The sequence below is a fragment of the Bombyx mandarina genome, chromosome 08 (assembly GCF_030267445.1).
Source record: "Bombyx mandarina strain Sakado chromosome 08, ASM3026744v2".
In the NCBI taxonomy this organism is placed as follows: domain Eukaryota; kingdom Metazoa; phylum Arthropoda; class Insecta; order Lepidoptera; family Bombycidae; genus Bombyx; species Bombyx mandarina.
In genome coordinates, this window is record NC_143215.1 from 6,658,306 (window position 1) to 6,681,943 (window position 23,638).

General features: G+C 35.8%; 1 protein-coding gene across 1 annotated transcript in view; it reads left to right on the forward strand.

Annotated features, from left to right (window-relative positions):
• lama (phospholipase B domain containing lamina ancestor) overlaps positions 1-23,638 on the forward strand; it is a 32,487-nt gene that overhangs the window by 4,606 nt on the left and 4,243 nt on the right. The window contains exons 2-7 of the mRNA XM_028186953.2: positions 5,315-5,425; positions 18,436-18,811; positions 19,993-20,142; positions 20,548-20,800; positions 22,454-22,725; positions 23,031-23,268. Of these exons, the coding sequence (XP_028042754.2) occupies positions 18,693-18,811; positions 19,993-20,142; positions 20,548-20,800; positions 22,454-22,725; positions 23,031-23,268 (1,032 nt within the window). The 5' untranslated portion in view covers positions 5,315-5,425; positions 18,436-18,692. The remainder of the gene's footprint in view (positions 1-5,314; positions 5,426-18,435; positions 18,812-19,992; positions 20,143-20,547; positions 20,801-22,453; positions 22,726-23,030; positions 23,269-23,638) is intronic.

Genomic DNA, 23,638 nt, shown 5'->3' on the forward strand with positions numbered 1-23,638 from the left:
CTCTTAACTAAAAAAAATATTACCTCTCTATAGTATTTCTTGTTTTAATATGTGATTCATTTTAAATCGTTCCGATTGAGTATGTGGGTTAATTAATTACGTTAAAAGATAGGGTGGTGGGGATAGCCTCTATCTGCAAGCAAATAGCAATTTCCAAGTCCACCTTGTTATCAATTTTCTCTTGGTATGTAGATAATTTATTATAATAGTGTCATATTAAATTCATATAAACACCTAAACATATAATATAAATAAATAAAAATATAATAATAATATAAATAAGGTAATATAAATAAGAAATACCTTTTCAATCGGAATGGTTAATTATAGTTGTATCATGAGTAGACCCAGGCCATCAAGCAACAACATTTTGAAACATCAATGATGCATTGCACACAAATTACACATTCAAAATACTCTTTTTCTATTTCTAAATTCCTCTCCTATATTTGAATCTGTAACACAAATATAAAATGTAGAGGTATCAGTGTGTAATAAGAATGAAGGTAAATAGCCTACCAGGTTATTGTATTAGTATATGAATGTCATTTAGGGCACCATGGGAATCCAGCAGTATTATAGAATTCCTGTTGAGTGTGATTTTGTAACACAACAAAAATTAGGTATAATTTTGCTATTGCTATAAACAAATATAAGTTGTAATAACGAGTACTTTTATGGTTAAAATTTATCTTACCTTTTTGACGTTACACTCAAATATGGTCTCATTAAATTAATCAATTCATTCACAACACCTTTGCTCAGAAATCTATAGTCAAATTCGTAATTATTGATCTTCGCCATGTAATTCAGACGATCTTTATTTTCCTAACCATATGATATCGGCCTCACTATCACTATCTGCATCACAATCCATTATCATTTGAAATAATTCCATATCACTATCATCACTGCTACAATATCCCAATATGAAGAGAAACAATTATTAAATTATAGCGATTTACTTTCGAAAGATAAACACACAGAACACTATTACTCTAGCGAAGGATAAACATGTAACCGGCCGATTTTGACAGATAAGCGAATGCCCATACTAGAGATAGCGCCGCCTACCGGAGAGTTACTTAAAACTCATATTGAAACGGAAGTAAGCACGATTTGTATGAGCGTTCTATCTTTAGCAGACTATCCGTCCTCCCGACGATGGATAGATAAATCCGATAGGAACTGCTGCCCGTCGATAGGTTATTGGAACGTAAGTAAGGACAAAAATATAGATTTGTCTATCTTTAGTAACCGAAACTAGGGATAGATAGGTTATTGAAAACGGCCGTAAGTCTGTAATAATTGCTTATCGGTAGCCGGTTTCTTATAAATCACATAATATATTAATGCAAATACGTAAAGAACGAGCACATAATCCAGAAATAGCACCTAAATGACGCGTATTATTCACATATTATGCGTATTGTTCGCTTTTGTATGGCATAAATAAACAACATGGTGACTGTACGAACGGAAAGTTCAGTGGGATCCGTGTATTGACAGATGAACTTCGATATCGCGTCGAAGATTGCTAGTAGGTAATACTTTCTACTTTTAAATTGGTTCAACTCCCACCCGTCGACCTCTAGGAGACTTGATGTTTTGCTATTTCCCTCTGATTCAACCATCTTCCTGATTCTCTAACAGTTCAGCGGACTCAATCGCTTTAACGTTTCGATTGACATCGAGCGAGTGGTTTTGACAAATCTATCTACGCATCACATTCAAATCTACGATTTAAATGAACCATGTAAATGTTCAATATTAGAATAATATTAATTAGAACGTGATTTCTTTTACGCGAATAAAGTGTTACTGATAATTTTCAAATTGTAAATTAAAATTTGATATATCATGGTCTTGCACGTGCTGTAATCTTTATTGCACAATCATAGGTAAAGAGCATGAAGCATGATTTGTGCGGCACGTGTACAAAAGGCATGGATCGTTCTTTGTTCTATTTAACCTGTTTACGATTACTTTGGTAAGATTCTTTTTAAAGCTTTCAATAGTTTTGTGTATTCTAATCTGGATATTTACAAGTTCACGATTACTTTGTTAAATGACCTATTAAAAATGCTGCTTATAGATCTCAATTAAGTCTTGTGCATTTTCAATAAATCTATAAATCTTCTTCTTCTCTATATACAAAAATGAATTGCTGTTCGTTAGTCTCGCTAAAACTCGAGAACGGCTGGACCGATTTGGCTAATTTTGGTCTTGAATTATTCGTGGAAGTCCAAGGAAGGTTTAAAAGGTGAGAAAATATAAAAAAGCTCGGAATTATATAAAAACAAACAATTTTGTTTTTCCTTTGATGTGTCCCTTTGATGTGTCTTTTATTTATCGATTGAGGCATTACGAAGTCTGCCGAGTCAGCTAGTACTAAATAATTTTCACCAAATATCGTTTAATTCAGTGTTTTTATCCGCGAACATATCGGTTACTGATTTCTATCTAGCCTCTAACTCACAAAAATCAACACAATCACATCACAAAAATGTCAACAATGTTTACATTGATGTTTTTGGGGCTTAAAAATATTCAATACATGAGATCTAAGCCTCAATCGTAACGGTTTTCCCAACCCTTAAAATTGGAAAGCATTACTGCTTCGCAGCAACGATAGACAGGTTGTCGGTTACTAAGAACTTAGTGCGAGTTTTTTAAAGTTCTCGATAACGTAAAAGTTAACTTGAATTTGTATGCAGTTGGAACAGCGCCCCTAGCGGTAAACGTAGGCAAACTTTCCAACTAAGCACACTGATCGTTGTAAAAAAAATTAACAAGTCAATTATCGTTGGTTGCCGGAAATTTACGTGTTCGTCACATGACAAGCGATAAGAATAACGGCGTGAATTATTTTCTTAAGAATTTTGAATTCAAATAATACGTAAATACCTACCTATATTTTTATCTATGCTATAATTGGTTTGTTTGTTTTGTTCTTAGTACTTATGAGGTACAAATACGAAGTCAATTTAAAAAAATAGCAGTGAAGAAAAATTGTCTTTTTAGGCTTCTGTTGCTTTAACTTTATATACTACTAGCGACCCGCCCTCGCTTCGCTTCGGAAACATTAAAACACAAATGAAACAAAAAAAAAAAATTAAAAAAAAATTTAAAAAAGTAGCCTATGTTCATCAGGGACAATGTCGGCTTCTAATGGAAAAATAATTTTTCAAATCGGTCCAGTAGTTTCGGAGCCTATTCGAAACAAACAAACAAACAAATCTTTCCTCTTTATAATATTATAAGTAAGTATAGATTGTATATACATACTACGTATTAGTTTTATAAATGTGTGAAAGCACGTGACGGTGACGTTGTTCACTAAGAATACAAATTAACTATTTTGGGATAACTCAGAGTATCAGACTGTCAGTAACAAACAGCTTGTAAACATCATTATCAGCGGATGACGAGATTAGTACAATTATGCAGATTTAAAAATGACGTCATTTAATGTAAATTTTGAAATAATTTTAAGCGTTCCTCTTCGAATTAGATACGTTTTTAATATTTATAGGTATTTTTTGTGCGTTAACAATATTTTTGTATTATTTAGGTAGTTTTTTCTGCCTTCGTTAGTTACAGTTTTTGTTTTATTTTATAAAACAAACTACTTTATTGTAGTCTTTTAACGACAATGACTTTCCAGACGTACTTGAGCCAATGGATACATTTTAGCTTACAAAGATTACTACAAAATTATATAATCGGTTTACGCTAGCTGATTTTTATCAGGCAGAGAGTATAAAAATAGCATAGTTGTTATAGTCTTGTGTTTTGGATGCTCTTTAATACCACAGAGTTTTGTCACTCACTCACTTAAGTCGGTCACCTTTTTGAATCTCACTTGCATTGCCTGCGTGATCAAACGCTTAATTTATTAAAATTAGAGTTTAGGGTTCTCTTTATTTTTTTTTAATGCTTAGATGGGTGGAAAAGCTTAAGGCCCATCTGGTATTAAGTGGTTACCAGAGCACATATAGACATCAGCAACGTAAATGCTGCCGCCCACCTTGAGAAATGAGTTTGTCTCATTGTTATAGTACAAAGACTGTCCCACCCTTAAAAACTTATTGATTCATGGTAGAAATGTGCAGGACACACAAGAGGCCCTCCCACCAGTAATTATGAAAATTATATCGAGAACCAGTAATTATGAAAATTATATCATTACTAAAATTTATACCTGCCTGCGGGATTCGACCACCGGTACAGTCGCATAGCTCTATAGTAATGTACTGGGCGTCTTATCCTCTAGACCACGACGGCTTCAATGCTTTCTTACGTTAAAGGAACTGGGTGTGGTATGCCAAAACGTCAGAGTCGTCTTTCCGGTCTGGCCGTTAAAAACATAGTCAGTCTTGCTTAGTACAAAAAACCCAAGTTCTTTGTTTCAGTTTGTTTGTATTTATCAAATAATGGTTCACTTTAATTGTGCAAAACGATCAAACTTTACCGCCATGCTATTGTCATCAATCATAATTTCTGAAATAATTCAAATAAAGTCGAGATGAAAATCCTTGAACCTGAACTTGAATCTTTAAGGAAAAAGTTTATTCCGACTAAATATTAAATGGGCCACCATGAAGCTTCGACGCGCCTAATTATTATAGTTAGCTATTAGAAAATTGTTTATAGGGCAAAGGATCGGTTACAGTCAATCATATCAAACGGACAGAGATGGGCTTTTAGCTCATGTAAGATCGGATTATACAATGAGTATCACATGGCATACATTATGACGCAGACGCTGTCGTTCAATCGTAGTCAAATTAGCACCCACACAAAGACAAAACATATCTCACCGTATCGGATTTATGTATTGTGTATCAATCAGCAGTCGGTTTGATATTCTGGCTCATCTTATAAAGCCGTTGTTACTAACGAGTGTTCAGACGGACCTGGATAAAGAATCTTGAATGGTTTTACAAAGTTTTTGTTCACAATAGTAATGTAGTGCCAGTTTTTAGGATCTTTGATCGTTATTACTAAGGGTTAGAAATAAAATAAATAAATAGTATAATTATTATAACTTAAACATTGAAGATACTTTTTATTCTCGTTTTTATCTGTCTGGTATAACGAGAGCCAGCAATATCGTACATAGCCTACGGGATACATCTAATAACAAAATAAGGAACAGTATTAACAGTGTTTTATCTGTAGTAGGGAAAATTCTGATTTCTCTGATACTTAAAAAACTGATTTCAATTGATGATGAATTGTTGTGCTTTTGACCTAAACATCGTATTTGTGTTGAGTTGTCTGAGTGATGTGATTTTTATTTTCTTTCCAGATCAGTTGCGGTCTAGATCAATAAATCGACCGTCGCCCGCAACTTTACACAGTCCTATCCCGATGGGTTGAGTAGTCGACATCTCGTCTTCGTGGTCATACCACTAAGTCTGTAAGTATCTATCTGAAATACTGTTTTCAATAAAACATTTAACCTGGAGCACATTAGATAATGTGAATAGTGCCGCCTACTGAAATGGCGACGTTAATGTCCCCATTTTTTTTAGATTATCATTATTCTAACAACCTAACATAATTACTGAGGCTATTTTATTTAAGCGAATACATGAAACGAAAACAAATCAGAAATACATATACAGCTATTGCAGTACTAAATATGTCTAAGAGTATTGCTCTTATGTTAGATAATTGAGTGAGTGAATTGAGTTAAAATTAAGGTCATTAATCAATGAACTTAATGCAACCTATGTGTGATTCGGAGCGCGACATCGATACACGTTACTTCTGCCTAAGCTGGTAGTTTTATTTAAATTTAATTGAGGACATTGAAATTGAAACAATTTTATGAATGTCTTTGTCGAGATTCGAAAGTGTACATTAGTAAACCGTTAAGATACAGTGCGTTTCCAGAGTTCTTTTTTGTCAGGCACTATCCGACTCTGGAATGAGTTCCCCTCTACGGTATTTCCCCAGCGCTATGACATGTCCTTCTTCAAACAAGGTTTCCGGAGAGACCTTAGCAATAAGCAGAGGGTTGGCTATGTCACTGCCATTACTGACTTCCATGAACGACGGTAACTACTTACCATTAGGTCATTGAACTACATTACGTAGTAGTAGTAGTACCTCAATTCATTAGATAGGCCGTGAGATCATATGCCAATAAAGGCAATGAAAAAAAAATACAACTTTATGTCGTTATATGAAACGACAAACATGTTTATTATAATTTATTCTTATCATTTACTAGTAAGCTGATATTTATTCAATAACTAACATAAATATTCCAGGTCAAGAAATGTTTTAAGATAAATTAGGGTAGTCGATAACAGGTAATCTTTGTTTTTTAATTTTTTCTGTCCAAGATAGAGTTAATTTTTATTTTTCTAAGCAGAGGAACTCAGTGACCGCACTGATGTGTGCCAATAAAAAATAAATGCCAATAAACAGTCCCATATGAGTTATGATTTAATCAACTTGATGAAAAATCAATAAAGATAACGTTACATATTTCCTTTCGATTATGTACGTAGTATGAATAATATGTATCAAAGATACGATATTACTAGATTAGATTTGACATAGTATTATTAAATCTGTTGAGCTGTTGTTTCGCCGATTGATGCATTTCGTGTATTATTGGATAGCTAATGCCCTACGAGGGCGGCACTGAAAATTTCGGGAATTAACGAAGTGACACATCATTACTATTTAAAAATGTATTTATTGGTTTTCGAAGTATTCTCCGCGAAATTTGACACATTTTTCCATACGATGGAACCAATCATTGAAGCAACCATTCCATTCGGAAGTTGGGGTCTCCAAAATGGCCGTTTTGTAGGCGTCCACAGCTTCTTCAGGTTCCTTTTTTCAGGTTTTTTTTTTTTTTTTTTTTATTGCTTAATTGGGTGGACGAGCTCACAGCCCACCTGGTGTTAAGTGGTTACTGGAGCCCATGGACATCTACAACGTAAATGTGCCACCCACCTTGAGATATAAGTTCTAAGATCTCAGTATAGTTACAACGGCTGCCCCACCCTTCAAACCGAAACGCATTACTGCTTCACGGCAGAAATAGGCAGGGCGGTGGTACCTACCCGCACGGACTCACAAGAGGTCCTACCACCAGTAAAAAAGTTTTGTTTCGGGTTCGTACGCGTATATCCAGGATTCGTCACCTGATACAATGTTGTATACAGCATTTGAGGATCCTGCGTGGAATCTTTCGAGAGTTCTGACGCACCAAGTAAAGAGCCGCTTTTTGCTCTTCACAGAGCGAATGCGGTATCCATCGGGAAAACAACTTTTTTACACCTAATTGTTCATGCAAGATTATTTGTCTCATTGACTCATGCCAATGTCTAAAGTTGCCTGAATTTCGCGGTATGTCACATGTCGATCTTCCTCAATCTGCTTGACGGGGATCATCACTGAGCTTGACACGTCCACGTTGAAACTCAGCAAACCAGCGATAAATTGTGGTTTTGGATGGGGCTTCATCACCAAATGCAGAAATCATCCGGTCAACACACTGTTTTTGTGTTAAACCACTTCGAAAGTCATAATAAATCATCGCTCTCGAATTTTCTCGAGTCAATTCCATTTTCTCAACAACTAAACAAGTTTGACAAAACCTCGTGACAAGACCGAGAATCTTTTTTTAAATAAATAAATAGTATTCGATTTTTAAAACCAAGGAGTTTTCAATTAAAAACATTTTAATATGACAGGAACAGTGGAAATATTCCATTCCCGATACTTTTAGTGCAGCCTAGTACTTAGATTTCTAGATCCAGGGGTTAGATAGAGTGAGTTAGTAAGCAATGATCTTTTTACTCGACTACCGAAGGAAGCTCATGTTTTTGTTTCGTCATTTGTTTTGCTCGTTTGGATGTCAGTCTAATTCTTTGGCACGTTTTAAAGTCACGTTTTCAACATATGCGTTGTTATAATAAGATTTGTCTCAAATATGGAAGTTACGTAGAATAGCATTTCAACATAGTATCCACGAAATCTATACTAATATTATAAAGCTGAAGAGTTTGTTTCTTTGTTTGAACGCGCTAACCTCAGGAACTACTGGTCCGATATGAAAAAATCTTTCAGTATTAGATAGCCCACTTATTGAGGAAGGCTATAGGCTATATAACATCACGGTAAGACCAATACAATTAGAGCACCAATAAATAATGTCTCAAAATAGGGATTTAAATAGCTCTTTAACATTCTATAATTCAAAACTATTTTCACTTTCTACGTAAATGGAATGGGGGGTAAAATTTAGCGTTATGCCAAAGTAACTATTCCATGCGGTCGGAGTCGCGGGCAAAAGCTAGTATTATTATAAGAATAATACGATTGAAGAAAAAATACTAACTGAAGTGCGAAAGACAAGCCGTCAATTAAGGTATTGCAGGAGGGGAAAAGTTAATCGCAGATCACTTAGGTAGGTCGATGGACATTTTTTAAAGCAATTTGCAATGTTACTGTAGAATTAAGCATCTTCTAAATCGATTTGCAATTCAATCAAGCAATCGAAAAGCATCTTCGAATTAAGGACTTTCTTTACACATAACTATTTTATTACGGCGCGTTACTTATCCACAATTAGAACTAATTTTTTGGCTTAATCTGGCGTATTTTTTTATTGTCTTTATTTTCGACGTTTTGAATGCTTTCCAGTTATCGCAAATATAATAAAAAACGCGAGATTAAGTCGTGAAAGTATTTTTAATTATATCTACGATTCGCGAAACCGAAGTAATTATTACTTTTCCATTTTTAGTGTAGGCAAAAAACCGTTAACAGTTTAACAATGGTGCGACAAAATCGTGTGAAACTAAAATACATTGTGTGATTATACGTAGGTAATACAAGATAAAAGTGCGCAAAATAAAACATATTTGCTGTTACATCTCAAATAGTGTTAGGAAAGATCCATATTATAATTATATTATAATACATCCATATTATATTGTAATATAATTTACGTAATTACTGGTGGTAGAACTACTGGTAGAACCTCTTGTGAGTTCGCATGGGTAGGTACCACCGCCCCGCCATTTCTGCCGTGAAGCAGTACTACGTTTCGGTTTGAAGGGTGGGGCAGGTGTTGATACTATACTGAGACCTTAAAATTATGTCTCAAGGAGGGTGGCGCATTTACGTTGTAGATGTTTATGGGCTCCAGTAACCACTTAGCACCAGGTGGGCTGTGAGCTCGACCACCCACCTAAGCAATAAAAAATAAAAACTAAAAATATTCAGATCCGAATAAAGTGGCACCTCGTGCGGTCTTTGTAGATGTGCAAGAAAAAGTTTATTATAAAAAAGACATGAATAGGGCTCGCGCTCGAGACGTTCCGTTCATTGACCCCTGAAGGAGATCCATTCAAAGTGCATTCACTGCATTTAATGTTGTAGTTATCGTATAACACATAGGATATTGCTTATTTTTTCTTTGTAAAGCCCGCATTTATGAAGTGCATTCACCTTTATCTCGTAAAATTGACTAACACAATGAAATTTATAATTATTATTATAAAAAATCGCCCCTGAGTTTTGCGTAAAAGTAAGCTTTTTTATAATAGCACTAACAGTACCTATATGACAGCCACACTATTATCGCATAATGTACAATAATAAGTAAACGTATTGTATTTTGTTTTTAAGTTCTTTTTTATTTTTACCAGTTCTGTTAATTTTGTACATCGCCGTAATGCGAAAAACTCGTTTCATTAATATTTAATGGACCTTTGTGGTTTTAATAGTTTTTATAATAAACTATTATTTAAGCACGTCTCTAAAAAATGAAGAATTTTCGTTTGTAACTTGGATTTTTATCAATTTGAAAGAATGTTGAAAAAATTCGGCTACCTGCGTGTTTCGGCTTTCATATAAATATGACCGATAGCTTTTTATTTTTGGTTAGGTTAGCTAGCAGGACCGATTTATTTTTGGTTAGGTTAGCTAGCAGTATGATTCCGGCTTAGTAAGATTGTTAATGGTGAAGTCTGTGATGCAACTTGTCACTAACCTATAGGTCATGCACATACTATGAAATATTAGTTTGCCAAGTGGCGGACAAGGTCATACTTATAAAGTAAATCGGAGTCCTTGTCGATGGAGTCAGTTCCAAAAGCAAACCCATTTGCATATTGTGACAATGAGGTGCTTTTTATCAATGTAATGTGCATGCGATATACCGACCTTATTTTCACTAGCATCACCTTTAAAGAAAAAATATTTAAGTTGAGGCACAGAACTATTTAGGCAAGCTTCGCAACGGGCTTAATTAAACAATCTATATATTAATACGTGAAGCAAAAACTTTGTATCCCTTTTTACGAAAATTGCGCGGACGGATGAGTATGAAATTTTCCACACTTATAGAGAATATAGTGAAGAAGTTTTTTTTTTTATTTTTTTTTTATTGCTTAGATGGATGGACGAGCTCACAGCCCACCTGGTGTTAAGTGGTTACTGGAGCCCATAGACATCTACAACGTAAATGCGCCACCCACCTCGAGAGTGCATAATGCTTATATTTTTTTTAAATAATCCATAAAAGGTACATTAAATCAATAAAGAAAACATTACACACACTACATACCATGTATTTGACGCACACACGCATGCATACTATTTATTGTCAAACTTTTGTTCTTGACGTCTGTTGTCAAATTGAGAATAAATTAAATATTGTTTGTCTTTGTTAATATTTTTTGTAGTATAGTCTTGGCGAAATTTGTGATTATAGAAGTATAAAATAAATTCACAATAGTGTACAAACAATTACAATTCCAATTAATTATAGTCGAATTTCGACTACTGGGGGACCTCTAGTATATTTGAAATATGTCATAATGCAACCAAAACTAATGTATTTGTAATCGCTGAGGAATCCCGATACACTTCTTAAACCTTATTTAAAGAGATATATGTCGAATAATACATACTAAAAGAGGAAACTCTTTCCACCGTTTCAAGGTTTAACCAAGATAAAACAAAAGACAAAATATGGAAACGCGTAAGTGCTTCTTCTCGAACAAATGGTACCGTGGCAGGTATAATGTTACTAAAAAGACTGTCTTTGGAAGAGAAATTAGGACACGTCTAGAGGAGAGGAATATCGAAATCTGCTTCGATAATGTAGTCTTTAAAGACTGGTCACTAGAGTAGAGTGCATTTTTTTTTAAGAGCACTGTTTGAACATTTCCGGAATTCATTCATCTCTAGTAGTATATGAATTCACTTACGTGGTGTTCTCATAGTGGGGTGTCATCTTCTACAAAATCAAGTACCTTTGGTAAACATCACACCTCATTTCGGATCCTCCCGATCCACTATTGGTGTTTTAGGTACTACAAGCACCGGTCACCGTTCCCGTCGAATCAGTCGCTTGCGACGAAGGGAGCAAGTTAACCCACAGACACAGCCCACTGAGTTTCTCGCCGGATATTCTGTGGATCGTGTTTCCGATCCGGAACTCTGCGAAGCACTGCTTTGCTAGGGCTAGTGTTAGCAACGTCCTCAGGTTAGAGCGCCGTGAGCTCACTTACTCGCCCGGTCACCCTGGCATGGCCCCCTAGGTTACCAGTATAGGTAAGAAAAAAAAGGTAAACATGTACCGGTTTACCTATGACCCTAGTCGCATGCGCATTAAGCACGTATCTTTAGGGATGTTGTCCCTGCATGTCTTATCTGAACTATTGCTTATTCAAAAAATCTAGAAAATATCAATCCTCGTTGATGTCGCGTTATGCTGAGTAATTTTTAAGCTTAGATATAATAAAAAAAGCAAAATCGACAATCTACTAAACAAGTACGGAAATAATTATTTGAATAAGCAAATAACACAAACCTAATTTCTCTGATAAACAAAACGTTTAAAGCCTTTCGAATGAGAACATAAAAACAACTAAAATATGTAGACTGTACGTACGCAAATTCTGATCACTAAGTATAATAATACATTAATCTATTGTACTCAATGCACACTAAGTATTCGCAAACACACGAAAATATTTGAGTTATATGAGATATAATCAAGGGAGCTTTTAATGGCTTTCAATTTATGATAACTGTTTCTGGGTGTTTTACTGGGCGAATTACCTTAGATATGCAGTGTCAGATAGAATTAACATTTTTCTTTTTTGCATAATTTAGGCATTATATTTTTCATCTTAACGTAGACAGACAAATTGGTTACGATCCACCAGGCCTAAAGCGAACCCATAAACATTAGAAGAAGTAAGGATCATAGCACGCATATCAACTCTTAAAGAGATCGTAAGCGTATCAATTCGAACCATTTGGTATTCTTTGTATGAAATGCCCTACTGAAAATCACACTAATTGAAATCGAAATGTATACGATTCGCCTCGGGACAAGTACGATCTGCGATGTGACGCGTGTCAACTAGCAATGCCCGCGCTTACGGTTCGTCATACCCGCGTTTACGTCTGTCCGTCGCCGCGCTTGCATTAGTCTACGGGCACGAAACTTGCGATGGCCGAGCGATGGCGGCAGCGAGGCGACGCGACACGGGGCGGGCAGGCAGCGATATCTCGCGCGGGCACGAAACAAGCTGGCGAGCAGTCGCGCTCATACAGTGTTGTGCGAATCATGAGTTTACGTCGAAAAGAACTATTGGAGCCTAGTCCCCTGATGAGGGAATTATTATTATTACTTTGAGATGGTGTTCATCCAATAAATCAACGAAGAAGCAATTGGGGATAATTTTCTACGCTTTATTACCAGCTAAGGTGTCATTTAATGAAATTTTAAATTCTTTGTTAAATTATAAATTCCTCATTATCAATTTCCATTACTAAAATAATAATTCAACACAACACTGTGTACCCGCGCAAGCGACGAAACCAAACTAGTTTGTTCTCGTCGCTTCCGCGTCGCCGTCGCCCCATCAACGCTCGTACATCGCTCGATCGCCCCGCTCCGCCATCGCCCGTTTCGTGCCCGTCCCTATACTGTGCAATGCTTTTGTATACATCGCCGTCGCGCCGCTGCCGCCATCGCTCGGCCATCGCAAGTTTCGTGCCCGTAGACTTAGGCTCCCCGCGCACTAAGCAGCCAGTTATAGCAGCCAATCGACGCCAATTTATGATCTTTTCGTCGAACGATTTGGACTTTATCTCGTAAAAAACGCAAAGCAAAGAAAATACACTGGATTCATCCTCTTTTTCTAGAACGGTATTCAAAAGGCTTATTCTATAACTATTTTAAAGATGTTCATACATACCCAGACCGGTTTTTTTAAATACAAGAGATTGTACAAGCATGCTGTGTCACATAACTAACATTGGCAAAACGAATATGCATTGGCTGCTACAGCAAGTGCGCGGGGACTGACGGCAGCCACATACATTTGCCAACACTCGCTCTGTGTGTGCGCGGGCTCCCATACAACGCCATATATTCGTCTGGCTGCCGCAGCCAGGCTGCCTAGTGCGCGGGGAGTCATACTTCACCTATCTGTAACCAAGTCTACGTATCGGAGTTTATGATCCAATTTGATTACGTGCTTACGTTAGATTGACGCCTGTATGACGCCGAGGCGAAATGCGATACGATGACGATCCCTTTCCGAGTTGATATGTATGCTATGACCCTAAATAGGCAGGGATTATTACCGGCCTCTTTGGATATATGTATACAGGCACTTATATTTCTTAAGATTGCGAAGGAGAGTCATGTAAGAATTGCAATAGTATATTTTAAATTTGCAAAATTTATCTTAACATTTGAATTTTTTAAGCATTATTAATTAACTAAGGCGATCGATAGTGCCACATCCCTATCCATTGAAATTAAATTGTCTACACTCGGATATGAAATGTCTATGAGCAAAGCGGATACCGTTTGAAAAAACACATCCACAGTTCCAGGGGAATCCCGTCAATGTAAGAAGAATAATATTCAATGTTTTAAAGTTATGAGCTCTCATAAAATAGTTTCAAACACGAGTAGGTACACTGAAAACCTTTAAAGAGGTGTGCAAAAATAAGTTTACGCGCGAGAGCATCATCATAAAATTGGTTAAATCAAATGTGCTCGCTATAAGTGGAAGAACGCACCGGCTAATATTGATTTACATTCGATTTGTTTATGTTTTCCGCGGACGTACATACTCTTCGCGAATTCGAGCTCCTCTAATATTTATAATAAAATAACATAAATTTACACAGAGCTGCCAGAATAGCTCCGGCGCAAATAAATGTTGGATCTATTTCGGTGAGATATTTACAGTTAACGAGAAATTACTATTTTATTTCACGTCCAAAAAATATATACCTTATTCGAGATTCACATGCGGCTTACCATTCGTCCACTGATATCGCGTAAGTCAAATTTTTGATGTTGTGGAAAAACTCAATTATTTCTAAACGCATGTACCCATCACCTTAATTATGTTTTCGATATTACCGCTTATTATTTAAGCATGATTTTTTGTGTACAAAATGATAATATGTATTCGGGAGTCAGGACACAAAGAGCTTTTTTCCTACCTATGCTGATAGCCTTGAGAGGCTATTTCAGCTTCGCCCTAACGTGGAGAGGTGAGCTCACGGGGCTCAAACCGAAGTGTTGCTAACACTAGCCCTAGCAAGAGCAGTGCTTCGCAGAATCTACCACCGGATCAGAAACGCGACCCACTGAGAAGATCCGGCGAGAAACTCAGTGGGCGACACAAAGAGCGTTATTTGCAGTTACTATGGCGCTAGGTTTTGTTTCTTATGACAAACACGATGGTTCGAGTTACAATGATGACAGTGCGGAAGCACTTAAATTAGAACATTGAGTACATTCGCACCTATTCGCTTCATACTAATTGTATTGATGCTATAAATATCTTTTGGCCACAAAACTGTCAAAGTCTGAAATTGCAAAAGCCGACTTTAAACGCTGTTATATTATACACAATATGTAATTGTGATTTTTCAGGCCACAGACTACGAAATGAAGGATATTTAGGTAGATTAGAGTACTTGGTTATTCAAATAGAGATAAAACTTCAATATCGCGTAGTTTTTAAATCGATCACGAATAAACAATCCGAATTCGCTTATAATCACGTCTTTACAGTAAGCTTTAATTCAGAATCTTATACGCATTATATCGTTTTGCAAGATTGTGTTTGAAGTATCTTAAATCTGCTCCTATTTTAGGCTACGATCATAGCGGTTCTCCGAAATCCCTCAGTTTTAAGCATTATATACAAAGCATTGTATCGATTTGATGAATGTGTAATCGTTATATGAGTCCATGTTTCGATGGGCTCTTTTCATTGTCCATTGTGCTGGACAATTTTCATAAATCTAGCGTGTTTATTGTACGTGTTTTGAATATTTCACATCTTTATCATTACATGTATATATCATTCGGTATAAATTTTCAATATGGTCAATCGAAAAAATATTTAACTCTTGATTACATTGTTGTAACACAAAATGAACTTTATATTGTATTGCTAACAAGATAATGAGTATTCATTTTTACCGGTATCTAAATTCGAACTGATCTCTAAATGAAGATAAACAGTACCATTAGCGATTCCCACTACAACACCTAAAATAATTCACCAAAAATGAGGAAACATCGAAAAATTATATTTTACTGAAGGTTTTTCTAACAGTACATATGCAATGTAACACGATTAAAAAATCAAGAGACCCGCGACATCTGCTTTTTAACTATACTTGAGACCTTAGAACTTATACCTCAAGGTGGGTGGCGCATTTACGTTGTAGATGTCTATGGGCTCCAGTAACCACTTAACACCAGGTGGGCTGTGAGCTCGTCCACCCGTCTAAGCAATAACCAAAATATAAAAAAAACCGCGAAGAATCGATGTTCGTCAGTTGTTTTCGCTATAACTAGCTCACAAAATTTGAAATTCCTATGATGACAAGTATTAGTACTTTCTACGGCAGGCGCGAGTAGTAGATATACTTAAAACTAATTTCACAGTTTAATCTCGCGTTTATTTATTTCCGTCGTTTCGGCGTTTAGTGGGGGCAACGTGGTAGCGATATATGGACGTTGCCCCCGGTCTGCCTCGGGTGTGTTCTGTCTCATCCGAGGTTCGGACGTGGATTGTTGAACGATAAGGAGGTTTAGTTAGTTCAACTTTGACATGCCCCGCCTACGGCTCCTAACGCATAGGTGGAAATATGAAGCTTTACTTGTAACACAAAAAATTTGCTCTAGCCGTCAGTTTTATTAAATAGTAACAATTAAATGTTTCTTTTTAAGTAATTTAATGCAATAATATATTACCTACGTACTCGCGAACCGCCCTCGCTTCGCTACGGAAACTGTAATTTATTATTGATTTCTCCACTATTTAATGGATGTTATTATAAATATAAACATTCCTCTTCAATCACTCTAACTATTAAAAAAAACCGCATCAAAATCCGTTGCGTATTTTTATAGATTTAAACATACATAGGGATATAGGGACAGAGAAATCGACTCTGTTTTATACTATGTAGTGATTTGTAACAAACTTAAAACGACTAACAGAGCATCGGAAAAAATATATTTTGCTCTCTGAAAACGTGTGAACGAAAAATCTTGTGTGTTTTTGACAGAAAATAGCACAATATCGAAATGCAAAGCTGAAGTTATTCTTCACGTTTTTGTTATCAATTAGTAGTTTGAAAAGATTAAGGGATTGAAAAAGTTAAACATTATGCATACTTTGTTATTTTATAGAGAAAGCAAAGAATTCGCTTCTCTCCATTTCTGTTAGGGTAATTACTTACTGTTGATAACGGAGACGCAATCCTTAAACATTAGAGTATCTTTTATTGATATTATGATAACCGTTATATCTACCTGCCTGCCTATGAACATTTACCAGTTAATGCAAGAACTCACATAAAGTATCAACATATTTGTTTGAATTTAACACGTAAATCTCGTGTTATAAATATTAAAATAATTCTAGAAAAGTGCTTCTGTGAAATTTAAATATTATTTTACATGAAAATATTTCTACTGTTATAAAGTTTAGTGCTTTTCAATTTGTGTCCTACATGTGTTTTGTCATAGGTTTGTATTTACAATGCAGAACTAAATATTTTTGTTGTTCTTCTGAAAAACGCAATTTTCGTACAAAACTTCACATTCTTATTTATTGTCTTATTTTCCATCACTTCCATTCCAAGTATGATTGTTAATAATGCTAATTTTGGTAGATAGACACTATTACAATTTATCCTCCCATTGTTCTTAACATTGTATTAAGTTATTGAAATGTTCCGTTTTGAATTAGATTTCCTTATCAATGATTATTGTGTTATAAACGCTTTGGTACGTGTAACAAACATCTATTCTATGAGTTTGAATATTTGAACAAAATTTTTATTATTTTTTATTATGGTCTATTAAAAAGAGCTATGTACTATCGTGTAAAGTTACATAAATAGTAATTATGTTGTGACATAGCATTTAATGTACATAGTATTTGACACACAGTTTGAACTCGTTGTTGTTCTTCATATTTATTATAGTTTTAAATATAAAATTAAAATTGTTATTAAACATTAAACATTAATTGTTATTTCAATAATAGGTTACGATAAACATTGCAACGTATTTATTGATGCGTATTGTGAGCTCACACAGGCGGATACCATCACCACACCTATTTATGTCGCGAGACAGCCATACGTTTTATTTGAACGGGTGGGCCAACCGTGATACCGTACTATAGATTTATTTTATTATTATTTCTATAGAGTAAGCTGTCGTAAGACATTCAACCGTAGTTTTGAGAAAAATCTATAATTTAAATTTACTTTTATTGCTTAGGTGTGTGAACGAGCTCACGGCTCACCTGATGTTAAGTGGTTACTGGAGTACATAGACATCAAGAATGCTGCAACCTACCTTGAGATATGAGTACTAAGGTCTCAATTTTTACAGTACAACGGCTGCCCCACCCTTCGAACCGAAACGCATTACTGCTTCATGGCAGAAATAGGCAGGGTGGTACCTACCCGTGCGGACTCACAAGACGTATTACCACCAGAGTTCAAAAATCACTCCTAAACGTAGAATTCACGTTATTAAATCTATAGGCTTCCTTAATCACTTAATACTATACTTATATCACTAGTCATTGCAAGCAAGCAAGCAAGAGCTAGGACCAACACCCTACATCTGCCGCAAAACAGCCGTGCATTTGAAGGGTGAGGCAGCCACCTACGCATTGTACCTACTATACCATTCATTATTAAAACCCATGTCTGAGGAATAATGTCTACATAGTGTAATAAAAGTGGCATATAAACAATGCTTTGTGACGCTGAACTAGATTTAGGACAACAACTAGTAAAAAGCTATGTAAGAAGTAAAAACCTCATCCGAAAATTGAAGTTGTAAATTTAATGTTATCTTTTTCGTTGCAGGGTTTAAGAACATAAGTGCGAAACGGGTGTCTACCCAGAAGAATAAAGCGGCAAAAATAACACTAAATGCCGACTCCGGGCCCAGCCGTTGGAGCAACATCACCATAACAACCTGGTCCCTTAACCTCTTTGATGGTCACTTCTCCACTAGAAAACATTATATACACTCATTGTCACTTCATTATTATTAAATTCCTAAACATCTTCTTCATATCTTAGTTTATCTTGTTTATTATTTATTTCAACTCGAGCTGAAGATGAGCAAGATTCTGAAAGTAGTGGGCGCCTCGTGGCTGCAAACGAAAATTAGTTCATACGTCCTCGGTATACTTGGTGTGCTAGCTATCTTGGCGCTTTTTGCTGGACAGATTGAAAGGTAAACATTTTTTTTATTGCTTAGATGGGTGGACGAGCTCACAGCTCACCTGGTGTTAAGTGGTTACTGGAGCCCATAGACATCTACAACGTAAATGTGCCAACCACCTTGAGATATAAGTTCTAAGGTCTCAAGTATAGTTACAACGGCTGCCCTACCCTTCAAACCGAAACGCATTACTGCTTCACGGCAGAAATAGAAAGGGTGGTGGTACCTACCCGCGCGGACTCATAAGAGGTCCTACCACCAGTAATTAACATAGTCTACTTTTACTGCCGCGAGGGCCCATTCTATCTAATAGTTGTGGTAATATATCGATGGTTGCAATGCAAGGGCACAGCTGAGCCGCTGCCCACCATAAATACTATTCTGAAAAAGGGGCGGAGAACATTTCTTTTGTAATGAGAAAACGTAGAAAATTCATAGTACCCTTTTTTAGATCACATATAACATAAATAAAAATCGTGTTATGACATACCTATATGTATTAAAAAGAATAGCGAGTAATAAGGAAATGTGTTATGCTAGACTTTGTACTTCATCTTAATGCGTCTACTATAATTGATTCGCAGTATGTTTCCCTGTTATCAATTGTTTATAACTCTAGTACATACAATTTGCAAGAATAATTTCCATCAGAATTCTATTGTTACCATTTTGTTATAAAATAATTTCTCGCAAACAAAGTTGTTTTAAGGATAACGACGAAGATGTAAACAATACATTATGTATTTGGATATACGGCCCATTTGATGTTAACACACAATCATGTCAATCTCAATGGTGACGCTTTGTAGGCAAATGATAGCCACAGAAAAAGCCCAATATGTCTATAATCTATGAGGATTGCGAGGACAAATTAAATGGTCCAAGTAAATCAGTCATTTGTTAATAAAAAGTAGTAATCACCATAACAGAATGTATCACTACATAGTATAAAACAAAGTCGCTTTATCTGTCCCTATATCCCTATATATGCTTAAATCTTTAAAACTACGCAACGGATTTTGATGCGGTTTTTTTAATAGATAGAGTGATCGAAGAGGAAGGTTTATATGTATAATAACATCCATTAAATAGTGGAGAAATCAATAATAAATTACAGTTTCCGAAGCGAAGCGAGGGCGGGTCGCTAGTTTACTAATAAACATACACTTTTTTTTATAAATTTAACATTATAGAAGTCAAGAGGATGGTAACTACGCAGCCACTGTATTTTATTCGGAGAAAACAGGATATCACATTGAATATTGGGGTCAAAGCAACGACCTCGCCGTGATCCCTAAAGGAGTCGCCCGTGCTTATTTTCGAATGGACATTGATACGACAGGGTGAGTACTTGACAAACGACCCAAGATTATATTATCGCAGCTGCTCATTTGGTTACTTGGTAAACTTTAAATAACGTGTAAAATACTGAATGAAAAAAAATATTAAAATCACCGCACTACCTCAAACAGTCACATTGATGTTGATGATGACAAATGAATTTTTAAAAAAAATATAATATTAAAAAAAAAATCTAATATTTAAACAAAAAAAAGACATGCCCGCTGAGTTTCTTGCCAGTTCTTCTCAGGACGGAGGCTAGTTCTTGTGAATTGGCGGTAGTTCTTTTGACGTTCAACAAGTATGTACTTTCATTTATGTTGAATTTTTTTTTTTTATTTGATTTGATTTGATTCTGAAGTCAGATCGAATTAAGATATTAAATTCATAATTCCCAATTGTTTTAGTTGGTCTATTTTGGAAATAGAAACTGAAGGTTCGTACCACGATGAGATTCAAGCTTATGCGGCAGGCATCGTCGAAGGGGCACTGACTTGGTACTTAATTCACACACATTTAGAAAACACTATTAGATATCAATGTGACAATACACCTATAGAGAAACAGTGCAACAAACTTAGGGATGCTTTGACGAGATCGCTTGAAATTTGGAAAAATCGCGCTTCGGAGCTTTCTGATATCGATCCATTTTGGCACCACGTAAGTTATAATACATTATTACAGTTTAATATAAAATAGCTTTTAAATGTCTATACGTATAAACTTAGAAAAATCGTGAATGTGTAATTTTCGTTTCTGTTTCGTTTCTATTCGATACATTACTTTTATACAAACTGAAAACATATTAGTTCGTGCCTTGCTTTGTACACTTTTAAGACCATCGTAGAATCGCGAGCGCAAATTTCCTCAAAAACTCACAGCTCACCTGGTGTTAAGTAGTTACTGAAGCCTATAGACATCTACAACGTAAACGCGCCACCCATCTTGAGATATAATAGCCGGCAAACTTCTTGAGCATTTGTTGACGTAGTGGGGGTAAGTTTGCGCATGGTACACTCACGTGCAAAAATATTATTTACTCTGCGTCATAATGCAATTAAATTATTAAAATCAAGATATGTATTTATTTATATATTTATTAGAACATCAACAAAAAATATAGGTTAATAATTGTAATAATTTAATCTTGGGGTAAAATAGATATTCCTTCTATTAAGTCAAAACTAGAGCTGTTGCCAGGTCTTCGTTCAGTTGAAGCGAAGCTGGTATTTGTAATTTTTTTTTCGTTATCATAATCTTGACCATTATCATCATCACTGTTTTCATCACCCGAGTCGCCATCATCGTGTTAAGTCGACATAGGGCTCATCGGTGTAGTTTACGACTCGGTCGGTTCGATCTTCTTTTTTGTCTATAATTAATTATTTTTTGAAGATATTCGATTCGTAGTAATCGAATGTTACTTTTTTCAATTACCAGCTTCCGATTATTTTCTGTTTTTTTTTTCCATCTGAAGCCTAGCTCTTTCATAATTCGTCGTAAACTTCATTCCGAGCCATTAAAATGTATATCTTCTTTAAAATTTTCGAAGCCTTTTTATTACAGATTGAACGAAACTATCCATTCCGGTAACTTTCTTCTTCCCTGATCTTTTCTTACCCGGAGTCCCAAGCACGATGAGCAAGCCAGAGCCTTTAGCTTCGTTAATAATGCACCTAACAGTACTCACTGATGTTTTTGTTGCTTCCGAAGTCTGTTTTACTTTTTCCATAATATCATTCTTCCCCTGTTTTATAATGAAGCAATATACGTCGTACACAATTTTTCTACCCTTTCTTTTGAATACTCCACCAGTTTGTCGCGGCATAGTGTATTTTTTATAAAAAATCAACAAACACTCAACAAATAGCAATGGCAACAAAGTCAACAAGCAATTATAATAAAATATAACTTAACGATTAATAACGATAGATTTTTCACTGTACGCAAGCGTACTTTACGCAAGGTTCGACTGATCTACCAATAACGCGCTCGATACGATTTCCCCTGCCGTCGCGCCTCACCCTCACCACCAAAGTGATCTAAAATTCGGTTCTGCGCAGCCAAGGTCATTTGCTCACGATGTTTGCCGGTTACTATACAAGTTCTAGGTCTCAGTATAGTTACAACGGCTGCCCCACCCTTCAAACCGAAACGCATTACTGCTTCACGACAGAAATAGGCAGGGCGATGATACCTACCCGCGCAGACTCACAAGTGGCCCTAACACCAGTAAAATTTATTAATTTTAACGGTATTAATTTTTTCGCTTTTCTGAACGATCAATAATTGAACTGGTAATTCGTTTATCAGGTGTCTTTACATTACACTCAAATAAATGGGATACTAACCGGATGGAGGCATGGAATAGAACGCAGCATGGAACCATACGATAGTGATATTTCTGACCTATTATGGCTGAATTCAGTGGCCGAGGTTACAGAACTGCAGCACAAACTCAACATTTCATTAGAAGATGAGATGTTGCAGTCTATCCCTGATATATCAAGTGCTTTCTTGAGAATCGTCAATGGAACAGGCGATGAAGGCCCGAAGTTGTTTATGGCACAAAACGCAGCTGGGCGGTATGCTATTTTGTTAATTTTGTTACTTTCTGTTGAAAAAAAATCGTTTTTTTTAAATATTTATAAATTCTTAATTTCCTAATTTATTTACTTACTTGCTCATTTCTAATTTAACTAATGGACGATTTACGCGTACCTATTACTGCAAAAATAAATAACGTTTCCGCAAAAATGTGTTTCGCTATCTAAATTGATACTTACAAATTACAAAATAAACCACTCAGTGGAAAACGCCAGACCACTCACTTCTCCAAACATTCAAAACGCACGTCAATCCATGTGTATGTATGTTCGTTCTATTTCAGATACTCATCGATGACTCGAATTCTGAAGAGATACAAATTGAACTATCACAAGACATCAAAGGAGGACTCTGAATCGGTACCGGGAACGTCAATCGATTTTTCAAGTTACCCCGGATCTATTACCAGCCAGGACGAGTTCTATCTTGTGAAAGGGCATAAACATCGATTGGCAGTTGCTGGAACCGCATTGAGAAACTACAATAACAAGCTCTGGCAGGAAGTCAACATTACTGAGCAAGTGAGTTTAATAATTGATGTTCATGTGAATTTTGATTTAGAACTGGTCTGCTTGCTCTACGCGCTCTGATCAGTTTGTGTTTGAGCTGTAATAGGTTGACTGGCATATCTTAATAATGCAACAATTTTTTTGACTTCGATCTCAAGAGACTTATTTATGTCATGCATTTTGCTGACGACTTTTTTTTGAATTTTCGCATTCGTGGTCTTCTAAATGCTACAATTGAATATGCAATTTCGAAAAGGGCACATCTCTGAAAATGTAAAATGTTTAGGAAATGAAAAAAAGCAGTTCTAAAGCAGTGTAAAATTTAAAACATTAACTTTTGAGATATAATTTAATGTTTATTAGCAATTGAAAATTACTGGAA